At 49.0% G+C, this 26,513-nt stretch overlaps 1 protein-coding gene and 1 long non-coding RNA gene across 2 annotated transcripts in view; one reads left to right on the top strand and one right to left on the bottom strand.

Annotated features, from left to right (window-relative positions):
- The first annotated feature begins 9,937 nt into the window (after positions 1-9,937).
- On the top strand, positions 9,938-14,613 carry PLPP6 (phospholipid phosphatase 6). Its single transcript, XM_073358188.2, has 2 exons — positions 9,938-10,313; positions 13,555-14,613. Exons 1-2 carry the CDS (start codon positions 10,004-10,006, stop codon positions 13,923-13,925), a joined length of 681 nt encoding a protein of 226 aa, XP_073214289.1. The 5' UTR covers positions 9,938-10,003; the 3' UTR covers positions 13,926-14,613.
- A 5,080-nt stretch (positions 14,614-19,693) lies between these two features.
- LOC140915842 (uncharacterized) overlaps positions 19,694-26,513 on the bottom strand; it is a 13,982-nt gene continuing 7,162 nt past the window's right edge. Inside the window, exon 3 of the long non-coding RNA XR_012160298.1 lies at positions 19,694-22,675. This is a non-coding gene — a long non-coding RNA (uncharacterized LOC140915842). The remainder of the gene's footprint in view (positions 22,676-26,513) is intronic.

The raw sequence follows: 26,513 nt of genomic DNA, 5'->3' as shown, positions 1-26,513 counted from the left end.
TACCTGGTGGCCTAGAGCGGGGGGGCTTCCTCGACACTCGTGGTCTTCCACCCTCTCGAGGTACCTAGTGCCGCGCCCAGGGTCACCGACCCTCCCTCTCCTGAGAGTGCCCAACAAAATGGGCACGGCTGCGGGGTGGGTGGTTGGGAGGGAGGGGGGGTACACCCATGTATTATAGGACCCCTCCTAGAAGACAGTAATAATGGTATTCACAGCAACTAACGGCTGTGACTGGCGGCTCTCGCTCTTTCCCTCAATCAGAGGGTCAGACGGAGAGAACCGGACGGGGTCACCGAGCAGAGAACCCCGGACAGCGCCCACCGCTCCTCGAAGGTGTCAAGGGAGTCGGTGGACGCCGCCCAGAGGAACTCCGCCCAGATACGTGAATGTACTGAGGATCGGAAAACGGCCCCAGAGCTACAGGAGTGCGATAGAAGGGAGAGATATCGTTTCCTGGGTAAGATAACAGGGAAGGTTTTTTTTTTTTTTTTTTTTTTTTTTTTTAAAACAGAAAGGAAATTTATTTGTAACAATTACAGAGAATACAAAAGGAGAAAGAAAAACTTAATAACAAAACAACGCAATCAAGAGGTATAACACAACAGCTTTCAGGAGGGAGAGGTGTTCAGGTTAGCCCGTGCCCAGAGCGGGGGGGCTTCCTCGGCACTCGTGGTCTTCCACCCTCCTGAGTTACCTGGTGGCCTAGAGCGGGGGGGCTTCCTCGACACTCGTGGTCTTCCACCCTCTCGAGGTACCTAGTGCCGCGCCCAGGGTCACCGACCCTCCCTCTCCTGAGAGTGCCCAACAAAATGGGCACGGCTGCGGGGTGGGTGGTTGGGAGGGAGGGGGGGTACACCCATGTATTATAGGACCCCTCCTAGAAGACAGTAATAATGGTATTCACAGCAACTAACGGCTGTGACTGGCGGCTCTCGCTCTTTCCCTCAATCAGAGGGTCAGACGGAGAGAACCGGACGGGGTCACCGAGCAGAGAACCCCGGACAGCGCCCACCGCTCCTCGAAGGTGTCAAGGGAGTCGGTGGACGCCGCCCAGAGGAACTCCGCCCAGATACGTGAATGTACTGAGGATCGGAAAACGGCCCCAGAGCTACAGGAGTGCGATAGAAGGGAGAGATATCGTTTCCTGGGTAAGATAACAGGGAAGGTTCCAGAACAATCAGGAACTTTCTGGAAACAATTAAGGCAGACAGGCTGATTAGAACACCTGCAGCCAATCAAGAAGCTGCTAGAATCAATTAAGGCAGGCTAATCAGGGCACTTGCGTTTAAAAAGGAGTTCACTTCAGTTTGTGGTGCGCATGTGAGGACCTGGGAGCAAGAGGCACTAGGAGCTGAGAGTGAGAAGGTGTACTGCTGGAGGACTTAGGAGCACAAGCATTATCAGACATCAGGAGGAAGATCCTATGGTGAGGATAAAGAAAGTGTTGGGAGGAGGCCATGGGGAAGTAGCCCAGGGAGTTGTAGCTGTTGCACAGCTGTTCCAGGAGGCACTCTAGACAGTTGCATTCTACAGGGCCCTGGGCTGGAACCCGGAGTAGAGGGCGGGTCCGGGTTCCCCCCAAACCTCCCAACGCCTGATCAGACACAGGAGGAGTTGACCTGGACTATGGGTTCATGAAAACGGCCAAACTAAGGGCTGCCATGAATCTCTGAGGTGAGCAAATCCGCCAATAAGTGCAAGACCCACCAAGGTAGAGGAGGAACTTTGTTACAATAGTCAATATTCATACCTTCAGATACAAAAATGATACTTGCATACAAATAGGATAATCACATTCAGCAAATCATAACTTTTCAAATGACACCTCACATGACTTATTTTGTATAAAATGCATAAATATGCCATAATCATATCATAATAATATCACTATGAAGAATATGGGGTGCAGTGTCACAGATGTCTTACTAGATACTCTCATGAAGGTGGAACACACAGCAAGCAATTATCATAAGAGTCAGATATTTCTCATCAGCTTCCAGCCAAGACGGAAGACATCTCCATCTACCTTTCAGTCTCCCAAGTATACATTCCACTGTCATTCTGCAACTACCAAGATGACAATCTAACAGCTCCTTTCAGTTATCCAAGTGTCCTGTAAAAGGATTCGTCAACCAGGGAAGCAGCTGGGTCTCTAAGAATGACTAGAGGAATAGCAACGCCAGCAATGTTCGTAGAGATCATAGAGTTCATAATGTGTGTTCAAAGGCCAGATGATTCACAGTGAAACATTTTGATTGTGGACAGCAGATACTTTAACACAAAGCAACTCAGGTTACCAGCAAAAAAGCTGAAGTGTAGACAAGCCCTTGGTCTCTTCAGCCCAAATCCTAAAAGGAGTTTAGGTTTCTAACTTCCATTTATTTCAATGGCCATTAGGAGTCTAAATACCTTTGAGGGTCTGGGCCTTTGTATTTCAATTCTCCAACTGTGTGATGGGGATAGTAGCACTGCCCTACCTCACAGATGGGCTGTAAGGATAATGATGGTGAGGTGCTCAGATAAATCCCAGAGACAGATACAGGGGCAGCTGCCATTTTGTGAGGCAGAGTGCACAGAGCCAATGCCAGGCAAGACATACTCTCTGCTCCCTCAGGAAGATGTTGCTGTCTTGGTTTGCTGCTTTTCCTTTATTCTGACTCTGTTTAGGCATCTCCTTTTTAGGCATTCTACTGCCTTCCTGTTTGAAATGATCAGCACAGCTCCAATTTCATATACACTGCCTCCGGTCCAAACGTTATTTCATGCAGGTCAAGGAGGATACAGTCAGTGCTTTAAGGCAGATCCTCTGCCCTGTTCTGCTCACTTTGCACTGCGCCAGTGGCACAAAGGGAGCAAAACCCACCCACAAGTCCCGTGCAGAAGGTGTAGAAGCAGTGTAGCTCCCACACCTCCTTTCCTCATAATCTCTGACACAGAGGTGGTGTTGGAGGTGAAGGGGAGAGTGGCTGGGGTAGGATGCTCTACCATCCCAGCTAATAATGAGTCCTTAGGGGCACACTGCCAGATGGTTCAGTTAGCGTTGCCCTCAGACTGCTTTAATCTGGGCTGGGATCAGGGAGCCATGACTGGCTGTTGGTTCTCAGCTTCTTCTCCTTTCTCCCCCTTTCCTGAGCTGCTCTGGATAGCAGTGTACATAGAATCATAGAATATCAGGGTTGGAAGGGACCTCAGGAGGTCATCTAGTCCAACCCCCTGCTCAAAGCAGGATCAATCCCCAATTAAATCATCCCAGCCAGGGCTTTAAGGTTTAAAGGCTTAAGCCTGACCTTAAAAACTTCTAAGGAAGGAGATTCTACCACCTCCCTAGGTAACGCATTCCAGTGTTTCACCACCCTCCTAGTGAAAAAGTTTTTCCTAATATCCAACCTAAACCTCCCCCACTGCAACTTGAGACCATTACTCCTTGTCCTGTCCTCTTCTACCACTGAGAATAGTCTAGAACCATCCTCTCTGGAACCACTTCTCAGGTAGTTGAAAGCAGCTATCAAATCCCCCCTCATTCTTCTCTTCTGCAGACTAAACAATCCCAGTTCCCTCAGCCTCTCCTCAGAAGTCATGTGTTCCAGACCCCTAATCATTTTTATTGCCCTTCGCTGGACTCTCTCCAATTTATCCACATCCTTCTTGTAGCATGGGGCCCAAAACTGGACACAGTACTCCAGATGAGGCCTCACCAATGTCGAATAGAGGGGAACGATCTCGTCCCTCAATCTGCTCGCTATGCCCCTACTTATACATCCCAAAATGCCATTGACCTTCTTGGCAACAAGGGCACACTGCTGACTCATATCCAGCTTCTCGTCCACTGTCACCCCTTGGTCCTTTTCCGCAGAACTGCTGCCTAGCCATTCGGTCCCTAGTCTGTAGCTGTGCATTGGGTTCTTCCGTCCTAAGTGCAGGACCCTGCACTTATCCTTATTGAACCTCATCAGATTTCTTTTGGCCCAATCCTCCAATTTGTCTAGGTCCCTCTGTATCCTATCCCTGCCCTCCAGCATATCTACCACTCCTCCCAGTTTAGTATCATCTGCAAATTTGCTGAGAGTGCAATCCACACCATCCTCCAGATCATTTATGAAGATATTGAACAAAACCGGCCCCAGGACCGACCCCTGGGGCACTCCACTTGTCACCGGCTGCCAACTAGACATGGAGCCATTGATCACATAGGCTCCACATAGGAGCTCCTCTAGAGTCAGATAGAGCCAGCCAAGCTCCCATCCTACTCTCCTTGCAGGTCCTACACACAAGCAGGGAATGCAATGGAGAAGCCAGAGCTTCTCTCCTCCCTCCTGTGATACTGCTGGCAGACAGCAGGGGAGCTGCATTGCAGCTGTACCAGGTAAGGCTCAGCGAACTCTCAGGGGGCTCCCATCAGAACTGCTGTACGGGAAGCCATGGGGAGGCAGACAGGGAGGCCAGGCACAGCACCAGACCTGATTCAGACACTTCACTTCCAGCATAAAGGGGCTGGTCCAGAGAGCACACTGCCAATTTGTAACCAAACCTCCACTATCTTCCTAACACTGTTGCCTTTGAAGCCCTCAGTTCAGAGACTTGAGGGTAACCAGTAGCCCCTGGGCTATGGTTGGACAACATTGCTCTGCAAAATGGTTTTAAAATGCCCCCAGACATTAACATCAGCTTCTTCAGCTCAAAATAAGCAAACAAGGGAAACAGATAATCCTTACTACTGTTAAGGAAAAGTTAGAATATGTGACTCCATTTTGGTTTGGAGCCCACCATTGTCTAAAAGCAAGCACATCATGCACCAGGAGGAGTGTTCCTTAGATACTGCATTCCTGTGAAAACGCTCCCCCTTGTTTCCAGCCTGTCTCGACTCCCAGTTTCTGTTCTTTGTCTGTTCCTAACTCCCTGCCTCCTGGCCTTGATGTGAGCCTCCCATCCTGATAAGAAAGGCTACTGGTGCATTGCTTTAGGACCATGTTGTGTAGTTGAAGTAATGGTCTAGCATGGGGAATGTACCTAGCAGGGATAGGTGGTAGACAAGGGAAGGGTTTGTCTATTGGCTAAGGTTTCCGATGCACGAGGGCAACATGCTTTGCTAAAAGATATATAATCTCTGTATAACCTGCATTCGGGGTCCCCTCCTGATTAGCAGGGGGGCACCACGCTCGAGCGTAATAAACTTAGTATCTTTGGGAACTCTGCAGTTGTGGACTTTGTTCGTGTGTGTCAGCCTAGACTTGAACTGTGCGTGACCTATGGGGTATAATTTGCAGCAGTTCCTGTGCGTGACCTGTCAGGTATAATTTGCAGCAGTTTGTGTGCGTGACCTGTCAGGTATAATTCGTAGCAGTTCTTGTGCGTGACCTGTCAGGTGTAATTCGTAGCAGTTTTGGTGACCACGAAGGGACTCTAGGCTCGCTCCAACAAGCGAGACTACACTCCTCCTCTCGGACAGCTCCAGCTGGCACAGGGGGAGTTCACCTTTGAGAACTCTGAGGAGCGGGGGTATGAGCCGTCGCTTAGGCGATAAGGTGGCACATTTTGTGTCCTTTTTGGTAGCCCATTATGGGTTCTGGGCAGAGTGTAAGTAAGGGGACCCCTTTGGCTGAAATTCTCGAGAACTGGGGGAATATTTCTGGTACCCATGGGTTAGGTAAAAAATAAAAAAAAAGCTGTAATCTTGTGCAAGGTTGAGTGGCCAGCACTAACAACTCAAACACCTTTCGAATGGCCACCGGATGGTTCCTTTGCTGGGGAAAAATTAACAGCGCTTAGGAAAAGGTTCGAAGACAAAGCTCCAGCCCAGATGGATTATTGGTGTAAGCCTTCTGCCTGTCAGAGTTGACAGCAACAGGGGCCGGGTTCAGTATCTAGGGGTTCCATTCCAATAACACAGTGCAAAACCGGCTCGAGCCCCCACCCGGTGACCTGGGACAAATATATACCACCCCCGCTGGGCACCTCCAAGAGGCAATACTTCCCCTCTCGCAAGCACATAGTCTGAGTGTAACAAAAAGCCTTTTAATAACAGAGAGAAACAATGTGGCATTATGTTGGGGAAACACCACCACCAGGATTCATAACACAATCCATGAGCAAAAAACCCACCCCAAGCAAACTGGGGCATGTCCTTTCCCTTTTGTTCTTGAGTCCAGCAACCCAAAATCACCCAAAGTCCCAAAAGTCCAACGACCCAAAAGTCTCTGTCCCTGGTCAGGGCAGCCCCAGAGTCCAAAAGTTTATCTGCAGAGTTTTACTCCCCAGTCTGCGTAAAAATGTGCCTGTGGGGGTGGGGGGGGAGAGAAGAGGTAGGGGGCACCTTACGTGACCTGAAGCTGACTACCCCACAGCTCCACAGGGCTCCGCTCGCCATCTCATGAATGCCTCCGCTCTGCTCCGCTACACTGTCTCACAAACAGCTCCGCTCACCGTCCCGCAAACTGCTCTGCTCCACCAGCCACTCTGCTTGCCGTTCCACAAACTGCCCCACCATATATTTTCAGGCTCCCCCACTACTTAACACAACACTCAGTGATTTCAGCTCTTAGTAAGTTTAGCTCTTTTGTGATTTACAGCTTGTAGTAGGGGACCCTCAGTGCTGGTGCACCATTAGCCCAGAGTAAGCTCAGCAGCCTGTAACTAGACTCCTAATGGAATCAAAATTAGCTCTGATATTCCACAGTGGAGAGAGAAGGAAGTGCAATTAGCATATAAGGCCCTTACCAGGGGGCCCATGCCACCAAGTATTAATACCTATTCCTGGCCTCTCTCAATTCACAGAGTTTTGAAACCCACGTCCCTTGCCTAGCGAGTGCTACTTAGTTGATGGCGAGTCCCTCCATCATAACAAAAGGCCAAGTGTAGTTCCACTGTCCTTGATTCCCAAAATCAGGGTAATAACAATTTATTCTTCCTGCCCCAATAACAGAGACACTGGGGATCCCACTGCAGCCAAAGTGACAATTTGGGCAGCTATGGCCTCATTCTAGGTGGGGTGGGTGTGCCTATGCAAATGAGATCAGCCCCTGAAGTTCTTTTCCACAACTTGCCACACCTCACCACCAGATGTCAGGGCGGAGCTCATCCTGACTCTGCTTACATCGGTATGTGTGGGACAACTGGGCTTATGCGCGTGTGAAAGGACGTCCTCTTTCCTCCTCCTTTTCTTATTCATCTCAGGGGTCTCCAGCCCCGCTCTGTGCTATGCCTGCTTCTGCCCCTCCTTCGGCTTACCCTCGGCTTTCTGACTTATGCCCGTCACCTCCTTGCTTGCCAATTGGCCGTGCGTTCTGTCCAGGTGACAAGCCTCACGGGGGAGGACTCGGGTAGCCCTTGTGAGTGAGAATATTTAAGAGAAGAGACCAGGAGGGCTGGGGGGCTAGTTAAGAAGCCCACCCTCCCTGTTAAATTGATAGTGGGATAAAGCTGGTGCTCATGGAAGGACAGTTCAGAGAGAAAAACAGGATCAGGCCCAAGCGGGCAAACAACAGATAGAGAGATTGGAAAACAGGAAACTTGGAGGGCATAGTGGAAAAAGAAGAGTAAATAATTACAGGAATGGGAAACGTAAATCCCGGAATAATACTTGGAATGGTAACATCTGAATTGATTGGGTGTAGTTTTGGGAGATAAGCAAGTGATTTAAGAAAGGAAAGTAAGAAGTTAACTCTGTAGTTGCTGGAAAGAATTAAGCAGTTAAACTTTGTGAAATTCTAGGAAAAAAAGAATTCTTGGTTTCTTTGCAGCCATTTTTGAGAAAAATGGGCCCTTTTCTAAAGGAATGTAATTATACAGTGCTACTTAATTAATATCTTATCAGGCTCCATGGGGCTACAATAGGTGCTGTCTTCCTTTTCAGGTCACTGTGTGTTTGACAGCAGGAGTTAAAAGTAAAAGGCAATCAAAAGTCTGGTAAAGTTTATTGTGCCCTTTTTAAAGTAAGAATCTTTAAGCTGTGGATCTAAAAGCAAGCTGAAAAGCATTTGTTTTAATTTAAATTACCTAACTGATAAGGTAGAAGCCACTGAAACCGGGGCTGTCTATGAAACAAATACAAGAAAATATGGGTAATTCCTCTGTTTTGCCTGCAATTAACAAGAGTATTTGTATAAAAAGGAGATATTTTAAGCAATAACTGACTGCTCAGAAGGGGTAGATCTATGTTCTTTTTGTCTTTCAGAAAATCAGAGAAAACTGATGCCAGCTGAAAAGCAATTCAACATATCATGAATTTACTGGCACAATAGGAATTATGTTCTGTGTTTTGTGTTTGTCTTGTGGCCAGAATTGCTGTGTTTAATTTTTCATAGGACAGTTTAGTTTAAAACTAAATAGAAGGGTTAAATCAAAATGCAGTATCTAAGGAACACTCCTCCTGGGGCATGATGTGCTTGCTTTTAGACAATGGTGGGCCCCAAACCAAAATGGAGTCACATATGCTAACTTTTCCTTAACACTAGGGACAATGAAATATGTGTGGGCAGTTTGCACAGTATGCAGGAGGAAGGGTAGGATGCAACACAGTCAGCCACCATCCCAACACAAATGCATGCATACATCATCAGTAAGGCTATGTTTTAGTCATGGGTATTTTTAGTAAAAGTCATGGACAGGTCATGGGGAGTAAACAAAAATTCACGACCCATGACCTGTCCATGACTTGTATTATATACCCCTAACTAAAACTTAGTCTGGGTGCCGCGGGTGCTAGGGGAAACGGCCCAGGGGGGACCGCAAGTGCTGGGTGGGGGTGTTTCCCAGGACCCCCACTGGTGCTGGGGGGGGGCAGGTGGCGCATGGCCTGGGACTCCCACTGGTGCTGGGAAGGAGGGTTGCCAGGGCCAGCATGCTTCTCCCCTGGCTCCGCACAGTTCCCCAGAAGCAGCTGGTGCATCCCTGCAGCTCCTAGGGGGAGGGAAGGCAAGGGGAGCGCCATGCGCTGCCCCCGCCATGAGTGCGGGCTCCACAGCTCTCATTGGCTGAGAACTGCAGCCCGTGGGAGCTGCGGGGGCACTGCAAGCAGGGGCAGCATGCAGAGCTCCCTGACCCCTTTGCCTAGGAACTGCAGGGACATGCTGGCAGCATCCGCAGAGCCCCCCACGCCCCTTGAGGTCAGCGCCACTCCTCACCCCAACCCTGTGCCCCAGCCCTGAGTCCCTTCCCACACCTAAACTACTGCTGCTGCTAGGAGGAGGGGTGTGCGGTGGCCTGAGATTGCCCCAGCAGCACGAGTGCGGCGGCCCAGGAGCTGCCCGAGCTGCTTGGGCAGCCCTGGAGCCAGCTGCAGCAGCCGCTGCAGAAGTCACGGAGGTCATGGAAAATCACGGAATCCGTGACTTCTGTGACCTCCCTGACAAACACGCAGCCTTAATCATCAGCCACGTCTCAAAAGACACAATGTGCCACAGTCAGGCCACCACCAATGGGAGTTCAGGATGCAGAAGTGTGTTTGGAGCACTGGGCATGTGTATTAGGAGGCGCGTGCATTATGTTTCAGATTTCTGCTGTGAGATTGTTTGCTGTTGTCCTGATTTCCAGTATTGCCAACCCCAAACATTCAAAGGTAGCAAGTCAGGCCCCACAAAATCATGAGATTGGCTTAAAATCACGAGATTACAAAAACAATAAATTTGAGGTGCCCTTTGTTTGTCTCCTGGTTTCTGATTCTTTACCGGGCTTCACCTTTTCCAACTTTCCTCTACAACACCCTGCCCCACCCCATGGGGTAGGACCCCCACCCACCCTGCAGCATACGAGCCTCCAGCCCCTTGCACTCTCACCCCACCCTGCTCTGCCTCAAGTGGTAGGACGGAGCCGTCCTCCGAACCCACCCCCCGGGGAAGGACTGGACGGAGCCCACGCGGCCCGCAGGTCCGGCCCCTCCTGGTTTCCAGGGTGACCGGAGCGAGGGCGCGCGGAGTCACGTGAGGCAGGCGGAAGCGGAAGCAGGCGGCCGGGCTGGGGCCGCCGGGCGGGCGCTGAGGAGAACCGGACGGGTCCGTGCCTGGCCGCCATGCCCAGCCCCCGGAGCAGCCCGTCCCGCCGCGCCGCGCCCGTCCCCAGCCCGTCCCGCCGCGCCGCGCCCGTCCCCAGCCCGTCCTGCGCGGCCGTGGCGCTGCGCTCCCTGCTGGCCGCCGACCTGCGGGTCTCCCGGCGGCTGGGCGTGTGCGCCGGGGAGCGCTCGGCCTGGGGCAGCGCCAGGCCCCTCCTGCGGCTCCTCGAGGTCTCCGGCCACGGCGTGCCCTGGCTGGCGGGCACCCTGTATGGGCTGGGCCGCAGCGAGAGCCCGGCGGGCCGCGAGGTGCTGCTCAACCTGCTCTTCGGTGAGGGGCCGGGGGAAGGGGCGCCTCTCCCCTCTCATCACGGCTGGCTCGGGGCCCAGGCTCGGCAGAGCAGCGGGCAGGGAAGAGGCTGAGTCACCACCACCACCCCCCCGTCACCTACCTGAGAGCTGCTTCCCGAGAGCCCAGGCTGGGGCAAGTCACCCAGCAGGGCGTATCCCAGCCAGCCCTGATCTGTGCTGGTATCCCAGCCCTGCCACTCTTCTGCCAGCTTCCCAGGGCCCTGCCTCCCTGTGCCCCAGGGCAGGGGCTGCACTCAGCAGGGCTGGGAAACCAGTGTGCCATGCAACCCCTGCCCCATGGGGATCTGCCAAAGCTGCTGCCACAGAGACCGCTTCAGCAAGCTGGCTGCCAGCTCTTCCTGCATCTACACGGTTCCCTCGTCATGGCAGTCTAGGGATTCTGACTCGTGGTCAATTCAGGCAAATGTGCCTTCAGTCATCCTAGGGACACAGCACTTTTGGGGCCATCCCAAACATGCTTGGGATGAGATATCAGTGTTCTGAAAAGGTGGCACATGCTTTCTTCTGTTTCTATGAAACAGCTGTTCTGCCATATCTGGGCAGGTTCTGATAATCTAGATTTATATGGCCATAGTGCTGTGAGCTAGGGTACACCTGAATCCTCCAGCTGGAAATCCTAACCTTCAATGGGGAGTCCAGCATGCAGGATTTCTGGAAGTGGCTTAAGTGGATGAATTTAGTGTTTATGAAAGTAATTGAGGCACTAATAGTGCAGCTGCCTCCAGCTCAGCATGTAATCATAGTCTTGGTTGAGTCACTCAGTTGTGTCAGTGAACCTGAATCCCAGCCTTAGGCACGCCCTGGTATTACAGCTTCTAGACCCTCCCAGTTGTAGACTGCCTTTCATCCCAAACTATGTGGTGATTTTGCAATGCATGCAAACCACTTTCATCATCACTTTATTGTCCATTTTGTTTTCAGTAGCAGCAGCACAGGAGCTGATGCCAGCTCCCTATAGCTCAGCATGTAATCACAGTTAAGGGAAGGCTACGTTTTAGTCATGGATATTTTTAGTAAAAGTAAACAAAAAAATTCACGCCCTATGACCTGTCCATGACTTGTACTGTATATCCCTAACTAAAACTTGGGCCAGGGGAGTTCTGGGAGGGCAGGCCGGGGGTGCTGGGGCGGTAGTCTGGGACCCCCACTATTGCTGGGAGGTAGGCAGGCGGTGGAGGCATGTGGCCTGGGACCCCCACTGGTGGTAGAGGGTTGGCGGGGCTGTCAGGCTCCCTACCCACTCCGTGCAGCTCCCTAGAAGTGGCCAACATGTCCCTGCAGCTCCTAAAGGGGGGCTCAGCATGCTGCTCCTGCCACAAGCACTGGCTCCGCCACTCCCATTGGCCAGGAACCTCCACCAATGGGAGCTTCAGGGACGATGTCTGCAGGCAGGGGCAGTGCACAGAACTCCCTGGCCCCTCTGCCTAGGAGCTGCAGGGAAATGCCAGCCGCTTCCAGGGAACCCCCTGAGGTAAGCGCTGCCCTGCATCCCAATCCCCGGAGCCTCTTCCCACACCCAAACTGCTGCTGGCCCCAGGGCTGCCTGGAAGCTCGGGCAGCCCCAGAGCCAACCACACTGGCCGCTGCAGAAGTCACGGAGGTCATGGAAAGTCACGGAGTCCATGACTTCTGTGATCTCTGTGACAGACATGCAGACTTAATCATAGTCTTGGTTGAGTCACTCAGTTGTGCCAGTGAACTTGAATCCCAGCCTTCAGCATGCCCTGGTATTACAGCTTCCAGATCCTCCCAGTTGGAGACTGCCTTTCATCCCAAACTATGTGGTGTTTTTGCAATGCATGCAAACCATTTTCATCACCAATTTCATTTTCAGTAGCAACATCCCAGGAGCTGATGCCAGCTGTGCCATTGCCCATTCTATAAACACAATGGACTGCTATGCCTGCTCCCTTGAAAAGATTGAAGGGTCATTGGGGTAGTAGTCATCAGTGCTTGTATGAATGGGCCGCAAGCTCTTGCAGTACCATATCCTCTGTAGCTGTGATTCAGAGTTCCAGAATACAAGTCACAAGGTCATTCTCTTGCTTTCAAGCTAGCAGGGACATGGAGGCTCATGCTGGCTGAAGAAGCCAGAAGGTCAAGCTCTCCATGGAATAGCCTCCGTATCCCTGCTAGCTTGAAAGCAAGAGAATGACCTTGTGACTTGTATTCTGGAACTCTGAATCAGAGCTACAGAGGATATGGTACTGCAAGAGCTTGCAGCCGATTCAAACAAGCACTGATGAGTTTCTACTACCCCAATGACCCTTCAATCTTTTCAATTGAGCCAGACGTAGCAGTCCATTGTGTTTATAGAATGGTATCTGTTGTGGGACTTCTGAAGGAGGGAAGGAAGAGCGGGAATGAAGAGGATCTCAGGGTGGAAGAAGAGGCGTTCTCTACATATAAACCATCCTATCCTGGCAATTCCTGGCCTGCCAAAGAATTATACTGAAAATGAGCTGTTTTCTGTTGGTCTTAAATGTGCATTCATAGAATCATAGAATATCAGGGTTGGAAGGGACCTCAGGAGGTCATCTAGTCCAACCCCCTGCTCAAAACAGAACCTAATCCCCAACTAAATCATCCCAGCCAGGGGTTTGTCAAGCCTGACCTTAAAAACCTCTGAGGAAGGAGATTCCACCACCTCCGTAGGTAACCCATTGTGATGTGTAAGAATCTAGAGCTAGGAAAAGAGGTAACAGTTTAGAACAGGAATCCTTTCATCCCTTCTGAAAAAGGGATTTGTGGGAGCCCTGAGTTGAATGGTGAGCGGAAATGCTCCACAGAGGAGAAAAGCATTCTGGCACAATGAGCCAGTTCTTCAGCTGGTGTAAATTGATGACGCCCCCTTGACTTTGAAGGAGCTAGGCTGACTTACACCTGCTGACAATCTTGCCCAGTGAGTTTGGAGGCTACTTGTGGAACAGCGAAGGGCACGGTACTGCACCAAGCCCCAGGTGGCACTAGGATGGCTGTAGGTACACACAGATACACGCATAGCCAGGAAACCTATGCTATATTCTGCCCACATACGTGTTTTCATCATGCAGATGGAGTTGGTGCTCATCCTAAATATTTTGTTTGCTTATTACTTTGATTCTGGGTTTCAACAGCAGCATTATTTATCCCTGGGTTAGTTTTGGTTAATTTCTATGACACACAACGTGGAAAATGACCCCTTTGTATTTATCTCCTAGCTTTGGTGCTGGATTTAGTCCTGGTGGCGGTGGTGAAAGGGCTCGTGAGGAGAAGACGTCCCACTCACAACAAGATGGACATGTTTGTCACTATCTCTGTGGACAAATATTCCTTCCCATCAGGCCATGCTACCAGAGCTGCCATGGTGTGCAGATTTGTCCTACACCACCTGGTGCTTGCCATTCCTCTGCGGGTCCTGGTGGTTCTATGGGCCATCATTGTGGGCATCTCCAGAGTCATGCTGGGCAGACACAACGTGACAGACGTGGCCTTTGGCTTCATCATGGGCTACATGCAGTACAATGTGGTGAAATACTTCTGGCTGTCGCCCCTGAATGCACCTGCTCTCTTTGGAGCGTGGAACCAGTGATGGCCATAATGAAAAGGAAGAGGCACACATTGCAGTGTCTTATGCTGCTCAGAGAGCGTGAACCGGGACTGGATGAAAGAATCATCATAAGCCTCATCTGACAAGCAAGATTGACAATATCAACAACATCATGCTTCATTCTGCGGGATATGTGGACTCAGGCTGGGACAAAATGAGATCTGTTGGAAAGCTATTCTTGGTGCCATCTTGCTCTCAATGTGCTGCTGGGCCAAAACATGTACCAGCCCATACGGTTGCACTGGCCATCCCAGGATACGATCGCTCCACATCTCCAGGTGCTGTAGAAGTCGGACGGAGATCTGCATATTAGCCAAGCAGCTAATTCTTATTTTCTTGGTATTTAAGAACATGCATCAGTAAGGTCTGTGGTTAGTAGAAATACTGTAAATCAGCACACAGCAGAGGATGCCTGTAGTATAGCTGGCTTACTATCTCATATAGCAGAGGTGGGCAAACTACGGCCCGCGGGACCGTCCTGCCCGGTCCTTGAGCTCCCGGCTGGGGAGGCTAGCTCCCGGCCCCTCCCCCGCTGTCCCCCCTTCTCCCGCAGCCTCGCTGCGCCACACCGCCAGCGCTCTGAGCGGCGGGACTGGCTCTGGCCAGAAGCTCCTGCCGCTCTGAATGGCATGGTAAGGGGGTGGGGAGCAGGGGGGTTGGATAAGGAGCAGGGAGCAGTGGGCGGTTGGGTGGGTCGGGAGTTCTGAGGGGGGTAGTCAGGGGGTGGGAAATGGGAGGGGGCGGATAGGAGGCAGGGGCCAGGCTGTTTGGGGACGCACAGCCTTCCCTACCCGGCCCTCCATACAGTTTCGCAACCCCAATGTGGCCCTTGAGCCAAAAGGTTTGCGCACCCCTGTCATATAGCATAAATAGTAGATGTGACTTCTTATAAATATTGTTAGATAGTTACTTCCTGAAAACAGTCCCTCTGTGCTGTAAATGTACTAATTGGTGCTGTTGCGGCTGATTAATAGTGGGTGTGCCCCCTAGTGGCTTTAGTACATTATTCTGACTCAACCCATTTGTGGGGTGGGTGCACTTCCTCTGCTGCCTCTTCTATAACCTTGAGATTACCAAGGTTTTGTAATCGATTCTTTCTCCTTCTGAAGCAGCCTGCCCCTCGCTTGCCAGCTACATTCCAGTTACAGAGCCTCACTTTGTCAAGTGGGTGGCTGGTTGGAAAGGTAAAGGCATCTGCTTTTGAATATGTTGGGAACTGGCAATTTTGGGAGTGGAAATGCACAAATAGGGTTTTAATAAAGTGTGGAATGAGTACTCTGGGGTATCTGTACCAGCTCTCCTTTAGGCAGGGTGCAGTTTGTCACTGCAAACAGGAAAAGGCTGTCCTAGCAGTTGGGTAAGCAGAGCTCCCTTTCATGTATTCTTCTGTCATCAGAGCAGGGCATTCGAGCACAGTTACTCCCTCTTACACCTCAGTTGAAAGGCAGACAACATGCAAACAGTTAATGCCACATGAGGACACATGGTGTAGACTGTTTAGGTCTTTAAAAATAAATAAGCTCCATTGAGATCCTGATCTCAGGTATGTAGGCCCCAATTCAGCAAGAGGCTTCAGCATGTTAGCCGGTGACTATTCCCATTGATTTCCATGGGATTATTCATGTTCTAAAATTTCGGTATATTGGTTATAGCACTGCTGTCCACTACAGGAAAAAAACAATCAAAATAACAGTGGAAGTGATGTGTGCCAAACTATATTTTGTTATTTTTGTCTATTCTATGAAGCTGATTGTATCTAAGCAAAATCAATTCTACAATAAATGGAGCTCTATGCTTGCTGAGACAAATAGGAAAGAACATAAATGTTGTTGTGTAGAGTGGTGATGAAAAGGAAATTAACAAAGTAGCCAAAGAGGCAGAAAATAAATTCTTTAGCTAGAGCACTGGTGGGAAGTTCTTCTGGGTCTGTTAGGCCTCCAACAAGGAAAAGCTATGCAAATAGTTTCTTTGCATAGCCAGTGAGGAGGAAATACCCACTAGATAGTTATTCTTTTGGGGTTGTGGAGGGAAGGCACAGTATCTGAATTGAAAAAAAAGAGATTGCAGAACTACATGAGAAATTAAATTCCCAGGGGCATATTGTATTCATGCAAGAGATTTGGTGGAAAGAAAAAACTAAGGTCACTTAAAAAAAAAATATGTGCCATGCAGTGTAATGTATCCTTAAAACCAATTACTGTACCAGGAGTACTAATGATCTATTCCAGTATGGCAATTCCTGTTTTCCGAAGCACCTGAGAGATGTACAGATAAAGGGGTGGGGGGAATATTAAAGTAAAAATAACAAATCTGTGATCTAGCTCTGCATTCCTCCAGTACATCAGTCATGTGGCCTTGAAGATGGACATGTGTAGGAATGTGTGGAGAACTGTCTTGTCCTTATAAATCTAATATAAAGGATATGACACCACAAAGGTGTATTATCCCATAGAGTTACCTCAAGAGATGAGCCTGTAAAGCTTTCTAATATCCCCGAATGGACCATATGGTAAACATACTTTGGAATAGAAACAAGACTTCTGAGCTTTGTGAGTTAGTATCTAGCTTGATGACTTTGTGGTGCCAGGTTGTGTAAAAAGTCTGCAGGTGAGCAACAGTGCTCTTGCCTAAAAGGTAAAGATTGTGACGGGGAGAGGATGTGGGTGCCATTGCCTTGTTCAAGAAGGATGAGTTCAGACTGGAACAGGTGCACAGAAGGGTTACTAGGATAATCAGGGGAATGGAGAGCCTGTCTTACACGAGTTTCAGAGTAGCAGCCGTGTTAGTCTGTATTCGCAAAAAGAAAAGGAGTACTTGTGGCACCTTAGAGACTAACCAATTTATTTGAGCATGAGCTTTCGTGAGCTACAGCTCACTTCATCAGATGTAGCTCACAAAAGCTTATGCTCAAATAAATTTGTTATTCTCTAAGGTGCCACAAGTACTCCTTTTCTTTTTGTCTTACACAGGAGACTAAGGGCACATCTTCACTACAGAGCTAAATCAGCACTGCTGCAATCGATGCAGCGGCATCGATTTAGCAGGTCTGGTGAAGACATGCTAAATTGATGGGAGAGTGCTCTTCCATTGATGTCTGTATTTCACCTCCCTGAGAAGCATAGGGTAAACTGGTGGGAGAGCATCGACACAGCACGGTGTAAACACTGCGGATCTAGGTACGTTGACTTCAGTTACATTAGTCACATAACTGAAGTAGCATAGCTTAGATTGATTTGCCACAGTAGTGCAGACCAGGCTTAAAACAGCCTGACTTGTTTAGCTTAGCAAAAGTCATGCTGAGAGGGGATCTGATTGCTCTCTATAAACACTTTAGGGGTAAACACCAGGGAGAGAGAAAAGCTATTTAAGCTAAAGGACAGTGTTGACTCAAGAATAAATGGGGATGAACTGGCCAAGAATCAGTTTAGGCTGGAAATTAGAAGAAAGTTTCCTACCATTAGAGGAGGGTGGTTCCAGAGCAGCCTCCCAATAGGAGCAGTGGGGCAAACAACCTAACTAGTTTTAAGATGAAGCTTGATAAGGTTATACACAAGATGATCTCATGGGGTTGCCTGCAATAGCAGGGGACTGGACTCAGTGACCCAGGAGGTCCCTTCCAGTCCCACGTTGCTATGTTTACAGATGTAATTAGCTCTCCAATTTTAAGACAATTGGGCAATAACTGACCTCGCTGAGAAGATACAGAGATATTAGAGCAGCTGGTTTCTTGTCAATGGTCACATGCCAACCTCCATACAAAGAGGGTGAAAGCATTTCATTCCGAACTCTGGTTTTGATGCTCTCATAACTTAGGCTTTAAATTGCTGTTTTTCTGCTCAGCTAAAGTGAATTCACTTGGAAAGCTTCAACAAGATGATTTTAAGTGAGCCTTGGAGTGTGCACTTGTCCCTTTTAGACAAATACTGGATGCTGTTTTCATTCTTATGGCTGTGCAGGCCCATTTTTCCTAAAATGTTTTTTGCTCCCCCGTTGTCATCTGAAAGGATCCTGCAGCGGTCCAGAACAAGTCCACAGAACCTTGTGGTCCAGGTTACACAATGCTACTTGTGATGTAAAAATCAGTGTGGATACCTTACCCTTGTCCATGACTAGTGCGAACACAGATATGAACACAGCCTCCATCCCCTGTCCAGATTGGAAAGCAGAGGAGTGGGGTCAAAATATCCATAGAATTGAGATCTAGTTGGACTTGTCCTCATTTCTGTCTTCTAAAAAGAAAGGAAGTTCTAGCAGTGACAATAATTGCCATATTTTAGAGTAGCAGCTGTGTTAGTCTGTATCCGCAAAAAGAAAAGGAGTACTTGTGGCACCTTAGAGACGACCAATTTAAATTTGTTGGTTTCTGAGGTGCCACAAGTACTCCTTTTCTTTTTGCAAGTAATTGCCATAGTTGGTAGCTAATATCTAGAGATGGTTTACTAAGCAAGTTTATACTCTCAGCTTGTTCAGACAGCTGTAAGGAGACTGTCAGAGTGTAATCTATGAATTAAAGATAGTTTTGGGTGCCATGCCTGCCAATCTTTATGGCTTTCAGATCAGTTTTCTATATCTTAAAATGCTGTGCTTTGTTTCCTCCCCCCGTTATGTGAAAGAACCACACAAACTGTAGGGAAATGGACTCTACCCAAAGTGCTGGTATGTGCACAGAATGCAGGTAGAGTACACAAACAGAAATGTTTGTCTTTGATGCTTCAGTGGCTGTAATCTTAGATATTACTGGCTGTTTCCAGAGAGGGGTGAATTTTTGTTTTAAATTGAAAGTGTCCCTTTAGCAATCCCCGTCAATAACTTGTCTGATGTTCACTGCAGGGTATCATTTGTCCTTCTGTAAAAAGTTTGGTATGAACATTACAAGTTCTCTGTGCCTTCACTGTCTGGGTGACTCTTAGGTGTGTGCCGGCATCACTAGCAAGAAAGTAACTATATCTTGCCAAAAGATACAAGACAGAATAGGAACTAATTCTCCATCCTCCTAAGGCCCCTTTACAACACTCTGGTGGCATAAAAGAGGCAGAATCAGGCACTGGGAAGTAATCCCTCCATAAGGGGGTTTCCCCACTATTGCAGCCCTACACCTCTCCACTCCAACAGGTTATAGACATATGGGACTGTCAGCTCCAGAATATGGGGAGTCCAAAGTTGGCTAAAGCTACTTTCTCCCCCTGCCTCCCTTCCTGTTCCTGCGCTCAGCTCTGCAGAATGAGGGACTTAGTGCATTCGATTTCTAGATATACTGGAGTAAATGTGGCCTAAATAGTTGAAGAATTCTAAGATGTTTACAGAAAATTCCTTTGAGTGTTTTTTTTTAAGTATGTATTAACTCTAGAAGCCTAAAGGCCAATATCACATACTATCCTACATTTTTATACTTCTCATCATTTGTAATATTGTCAGAGCTTAAAAATAAAATGTCACAGCCAAGGCTAACACTGCTAGCTTAGCAAATTAAGCGCTTGTCTTTTATTGGAGCTTGAAATGCACCTAATGTTCTTATTTACTTTGGGGACTGTGTGTTGTACAATGTGTGATGGCTACAGCTCTGGGAGTGGGGTTTGTAAACCTCAAGCCCCCTCTGCTAGGTACAGTTCTGTGTACTTCCTATATAAGCAATGCCTATTTCCCCAGCTGTATGTTAATGTTTTTAGTGTGTTGTATGTTAACACGTTTCAGAGTAACAGCCGTGTTAGTCTGTATTCGCAAAAAGAAAAGGAGTACTTGTGGCACCTTAGAGACTAACCAATTTATTTGAGCATGAGTTTTCGTGAGCTACAGTTCACTTCATCGGATGCATACCGTGGAAACACGCTCCACCTTGTGGCCACCAGTTTTCAATATGGTCAGACTTCAGGGCTGATTAGGCCGAGAGTGGTCAAAACCACTTTAACCCCACATTGAAATCTTTGAGCAATGTAACTTTTCACAAAGGCCTTGGCCTGGAAACAGCATGTTCTTAGTGCTGGATTGAAGGTACAAACATCTGATTTGCTCCCAAACCAAGAAGACTTTGAAAAGCACAAAGCTGCCAGCCAGGACCTTTGCTGCATAATGATGCATGCAGCCCATTTACCAGCTAATGTCCCAAACCACATAACTCAGCAAAACTGTCTTCATCCAAAATGCCACTAGATTTCCTTGCTAGAGCAGAATTTGCAGTGTTCTCATTTGAAACGCATTGTCGCAGCTCACTTAACTACAAGAGTTATTGTCTGTCAGACCCATCTGTGCAAGGAACTAGTTATCCAAGTGTTTAAATAAAGTGGATTATTTACTGTAGTGTAAAGCTCTTGTGTATATTACTTTGCACTTATTTTGAGCATGCAGAGCTCTCATCCCCTCTCCAGGCCTGCAGAGAAATGTAGGCAGCACTTAGCCATTAGTATAGTGATTTATAGCAATGTAGTCAAGCTGAATGTAGTGACCTCAGGTTGTATTTTTCAGCTCTTCTCTGGTTTTAAGTCTTTCAGTGAGTTTTAATAAGGTGGGAATGTGTGTTCATGCTTATCTGTGACGTATGTTTTTCTGTGTATTGTGACTACTACTGTGGAATCAAAGATGCCTTGTTTAGATTAAAGGATCAATCATTCCAACTCACCATGGCTCATGTGAGCTGATGTTTCACGCTCCTCTTTCCTGGTTTGCACAGCTGCCACTTATAACACAAGGTAAATGGTCTCATGCACACCCTGCTTTAAAGCCCTCACTCCCCATGCTTCCCTTCCCAGTGATTCCTGTCCCCATGCACCTCCCCTGCCTCCTCACACTCCCCTCTCTCCTTCCCTGTCTCATGCAGGTGGGGAGAGTTGGCACAAGACCTGGAGCCTGTTGTCAAGGTGGCAGTCTCCTCTCTATTCCTGGGGTCCTCTCACCCAGGCCAGAGAGGGGACTGCCAGAGTGGGTGGCTCGGGCTGCCTGGATCCAGCTCCTCTATGGGTAGCCAGAAGGGAGAAGGAGCAGAAGAGTTTTTGCGCTGCTGTGGAGGAGCCGTGTAGACATGGAGCAACCAAGTGGTGGCAGGCACCCTTGTGTGGCACTCCCTGCTGGGGCTGCCACCAGCATTTATTACACATCTGCTCTTGTCCCCAGATGCCCCTGCAAGAGGGGCCCTGCTCTACCCTGTGCTGATGTACAGAAAATGTCTCCCGCCTCAGAGTGTTAAACATCCCCAAACCTAACCCACTCCTGAGATTCAAAATATTCCCAGGGGGAGCCGGGAAAGCCCAGCCATTCTTTCACCCACCTGCCTTGCTTTCAACCCCATGTCCTTGTCCACCATGGGCTTCTCTCCCCTCCTCTCTTCTGAGGGCAGTGCAGCTGGGCCAGCCCTCTGTTCATACCTCTCTGTGGGCTGGGTTCCCCCAGGAACTGGATCCAGAAGCTGCTTGGCTGTTTCCAGCTGTGTGGCCTTTTAAAGGACTTGGGGGAACTATGTGGCTATAGCACCGGGAATCTGGGGGAATGGGACCAGCAGGCTATGCCCTGGAGATGTTGGGGTGGATTAGCAAGCTGCTGCTTATCCCAAGGGACATTACCACAGTACAGTAGGTAAAGCGTATGAGGGAGTAGGGTCCATAGGGATGGCTAGATGGTTGTGGGGACGAATAAGGATCAAGGGTGGGAGAGTTACAGGTTTGGCTAATTCAGCAAAGCTTTCTAACCGCCCCTGCCCCTTTGGATGCTGAGATGGATGCTGAGCCTGTTCAGGATGGCTAGCTGTGCTCATCAGCTGCCCTTTTTCCTCAGGAGAGCCGGCTGAGTCATCCATAAGCAACAGAGTGGATGAGTTTGGCCTCTGTTTGTATATTGCCTTCAAACTTGCCAGCATTTCTCAGATCCATTGCTTCAAAATTATTCGCTGAATAACATCTGCAAATAATTCTTTGCCTGCCTTTAATGAGTGAGACATTAACTGCTTGCAGCCCTGGCTGGATTCATCAGGAGAGCTGGGTTCTGTTCCCAGCTGTGCCCCAACCTGCTGGGTGACTGGCGCAAGGTCACATCCCCTCTGTGTGCCTCAGTTTCCTCTCTCACTCTTTGTCTGTTTCGAGTACAGACTTTCTCCTTTGTGACTGTGCAGCAGCCGGTGCAATGGAGCCTTGAGATGCACTCTGCTAATACAGGTAATACTAACAGTCAACCACCATCTGACAGAGGAGAGATGGAGGAGCCAGAGAGGCACTTTCTACCCCAGCGAGAGAGACTTCCTCAAACAATCAGGAATCAGAAAAGGCATCTGATCAAAAAGGACAAGGAAAACCTGTGCCCGGGAGAAAGGAAAGAGAGGTCTTTCTGCTACATAGCAACCTCCCACTTGGTCAGAAATGGACACCCCGTCAAAGAGCAGGCTCGGTGAGTTGCTAACGGTAAGCAGATCTTACCTGGGTTGGTCTCTTTCTTACATGGCCACAGGTGCAGCAGGTCCCATAGCTCCCCAGCTTCAGCCCAGCTTCCCCCAAGGCTCCACACACACCATTCCAGAGGCCAGCAGATTGGATTTCAGGCCAAATACACACATGGCATATTCTCTTTCAAAACTACATGAGCCCCACTGGGCACAAAAGACAGACTCAGCCGTTCAATGCTTTGGTGTCAAATCATCTGTAGGATTGATGGGGAGGCTCAGACACTTCCGAAGGGTGGTTACTCTTAGAGTTAAACAGTCTCCTGCAGAGCATGCAGCTCTCCAGGTCCCATCCAGACGCGTCCACAGGCAGCTGGGGAGAGAGGTAGTGGTAAGGTTGATCCCTGCCTGTTGGCAGCTCCTGAGTCTGGCCCGTTAAGGCATATGCTCAGGGCAGTCCTATTTTGTCAGAAGAAATCGATTTGTACCATGTCCCCTTTACCAAGTGGCCACAGTTTGGGGGCTTGGTGGGTCAGCTTCCTGTTTGAAGCAGGGATCAGTGAAACAGGCTAGTGTTTTCTTAGAGTGATTTGTGTATTTACAGATCATGTGTCAGGGTTGCAAGGCTGGCTGCAGCTGCACCTCTGTCCCTCCCTGGTCTCTCTGCGTGTACCCCTCAGGTACCAGGCCTTGTGCCTTTACCTCTCCTGGGGTGGAATTCTGCAGTTCTCCCATGCTTAGACCGGGGCCTGGGCTACAGCCCCCTGTGTACCAACTGTGTTCACCCCATAGGTCCAAGTGGGTGTGGCACCTGCAGTTCTTCCCAGAGGGAGTCTGTGCCCAAAGGGGAACAGAGCGACCAAACAACCTGCCTGAAACCAAAAGTCATGGTCATGTAACAGTAAAGCAAAGCATTCAGAGAGAGGAATTTAAACCAAGTCTGCCCACATCTCTCTCTCCTCACAGCCTGCCGTCCCATGAGGGCAGTCTAGGCTGGCCTCTCTTCTTCAGCACTCCAGCGGATGTCTGGATTCCCCCAAACAACAATACCTGAACAGCCCCACTCTGGACAGAGAGTCCCTTTGTAAACAGCTGGAGTCCTTCTGGCTCCGAGACCTATTCCTGGCCTGCCATTGTCTCTGAACAGCCCACGAGTGTTTGCACCAATGTGGATTATCGTGAGCCATTATGAGTCCTTCCTGCGTGTTTTCCTTACGGCCCCCCTGTTAAACTAATATAGCCATGCACTAAACATCAGCTAGACCACATCAGGGGGACAGCCCCAGCTCACACAGGGGTCTCCACCCTCACTGCTACACCACTCCCTTTGTAGGAGGCACAACCCTCTCTGGCCCACAGCTGGTTCCCTGAGAGATGGAGCTGTGAATGGAAGGCTCCCCTGCCTACTGCCCGGCTCATCCCAGTCAGGACAAGAGAGCAGAGGAGTGGGTTGGGGCTTGAACCAGGAGGGGAAAATGTGGGGCTGACAGGGTAGTTTGCTCTCGTGGTCAAAGCTGAGAAGGAGGCAGAAAGGAAAATAATAATCATCCCTAGCCCTTATATAGCACTTTCCATCAGCAGAGCTCAATGGAGTCAATGTCATTATCCCCATTTAACAGTGCAGGAAACTGAGGCACAGAGCAATGAAGTGACTTGCCCAAGGTCACCCAGCAGGCCAGTGGCAGATCCAGGAACAAAACCAGCATTGATTGTAACGGGTACCTCAGTGACCACGGGACCAGCCCAGAATCCCCTCCTCTGGGGACTCTGTTACCAGACAGGACATGATCAGTCTGCAGGTTCTTGAGAAGTCCCCTGGAAATGGAGATTTGAGGGATGAAAAGCTGGCTCCAGTGATGTCAATGGCAAAACTCTCGGTGGAGCTAGGATGTTACCTGCGGCCCCAATCCCACCCTGAGAACTGGGCAGCAGAGCCCTCTGTATCCTATCCTTACCCTCCAGCATATCTACCTCTCCTCCCAGTTTAGTGTCATCTGCAAACTTGCTGAGGGTGCAATCCGCACCATCCTGCAGATCATTTATGAAGATATTGAACAAAACCAGCCCTAGGACCGACCCTTGGGGCACTCCACTTGATACCAGCTGCCAACTAGACATGGAGCCATTGATCACTATCCGTTGAGCCCGACAATCTAGCCAACTTTCTGTCCACCTTATAATCCATTCATCCAGCCCATACTTCTTTAACTTGCTGGCAAGAATACTGTGGGAGACCATGTCAAAAGCTTTGCTAAAGTCAAGGAACAACAGGTCCACTGCTTTCCCCTCATCCACGGAGCCAGTTATCTCATCATAGAAGGCAATTAGATTAGTCAGGCATGACTTTCCCTTGGTGAATCCATGCTGACTGTTCCTGATCACTTTCCTCTACTCTAAGTGCTTTAGAATTGATTCCTTGAGGACATGCTCCATGATTTTTCCAGGGACTGAGGTGAGGCTGACTGGCCTGTAGTTCCCAGGATCATCCTTCTTCACTTTTTTAAAGATGGGCACTACATTAGCCTTTTTCCAGTCGTCTGGGACTTCCCCTGATCGCCATGAGTTTTCAAAGATAATGGCCAATGGCCCTGCAATCACATCCCTCAACTCCTTTAGCACTCTCGGATGCATCGCATCCGGCCCCGTGGACTTGTGCTTGTCCAGCTTTTCTAAATAGTCCCGAACCACTTCTTCCTCCACAGAGGGCTGGTCACCTCCTCCTCATGCTGTGCTGCCCACTGCAGTAGTCTGGGAGCTGACCTTGTTCGTGAAGACAGAGGCAAAAAAAGCATTGAGTACATTAGCTTTTTCCACATCCTCTGTCACTAGGTTGCCTCCCTCATTCAGTAAGGGGCCCACACTTTCCTTGACTTTCTTCTTGTTGCCAACATACCTGAAGAAACCCTTCTTGTTACTCTTAACATCTCTTGCTAGCTGCAACTCCAAGTGTGATTTGGCCTTCCTGATTTCACTCCTGCATGCCCGGGCAATATTTTTATACTCCTCCCTGGTCATTTGTCCAATCTTCCACTTCTTGTGTGAGCTTCTTTTTTGTGTTTAAGATCAGCAAGGATTTCACTGTTAAGCCAAGCTGGTCGCATGCCATATTTACTATTCTTTCTACACATCGGGATGGTTTGTCCCTGTAACCTCAATAAGAATTCTTTAAAATACAGCCAGCTATCCTGGACTCCTTTCCCCCTCATGTTATTCTCCCAGGGGATCCTGCCCATCAGTTCCCTGAGGGAGTCAAAGTCTGCTTTTCTGAAGTCCAGGGTCCGTATTCTGCTGCTCTACTTTCTTCCCTGTGTCAGGATCCTGAACTCGACCATCTCATGGTCACTGCCTTCCAGGTTCCCATCCACTTTAGCTTCCCCTACTAATTCTTCCTGGTTTGTGAGCAGCTGGTCAAGAAGAGCTCTGCCCCTATTTGGTTCCTCCAGCACTTGCACCAGGAAATTGTCCCCTACGCTTTCCAAAAACTTCCTGGATTGTCTGTGCATGGCTGTATTGTTCTCCCAGCAGATATCAGGGTGATTGAAGTCTCCCATGAGAACCAGGGCCTGCGATCTAGTAACTTCCGTGAGTTGCCGGAAAAAAGCCTCGTCCACCTAATCCCCCTGGTCCGGTGGTCTATAGCAGACTCCCACCACGACATCACCCTTGTTGCTCACACTTCTAAACTTAATCCAGAGACTCTGAGGTTTTTCTGCAGTTTCATACTTGAGCTCTGAGCAGAATCATCCAACAACTGGTTGATGCAGAGAAAAAATTATACAATTCTTGGACAAATCCAAAAAAATAAACTGCTTCAACACAACAATCCATGGCAGACTGGCCAACAAGGTTGAGTGAGTATACAGCACATGGTATGTAATCAACCAAAGCATTGTGCTCTTTTATCTTTGCCTGCATCCCTGAATATTTGCCACTCATATTACTTGCATTGTCATGGCTTTGGCCATGACAAAGGCTGATGTCAATCTGATTTTTGGTGAGGAAACCAAGTAGGTATGAGGCAAGTTTCTCCCCTGTGTGGCTGGTGATGTTTATGAAGGTCTTGAAACGTTCAGCTGGTCCAATGGGTAGCACATAATGCAAGATGACAGTCAGCTGATCTACATGTGACACACCCAGTGTCGAGTCGACAGACACTGAAAAATATCCTACATCTTTGATCTCATCTACAATGGCTGATAGCATCATCTTTG

The sequence above is a fragment of the Lepidochelys kempii genome, chromosome 8, assembly GCF_965140285.1.
Source record: "Lepidochelys kempii isolate rLepKem1 chromosome 8, rLepKem1.hap1, whole genome shotgun sequence".
NCBI classification, from domain to species: domain Eukaryota; kingdom Metazoa; phylum Chordata; order Testudines; family Cheloniidae; genus Lepidochelys; species Lepidochelys kempii.
Note: the sequence above shows the minus strand (reverse complement) of the source record. Positions and strands in the feature narration are given on the sequence as shown.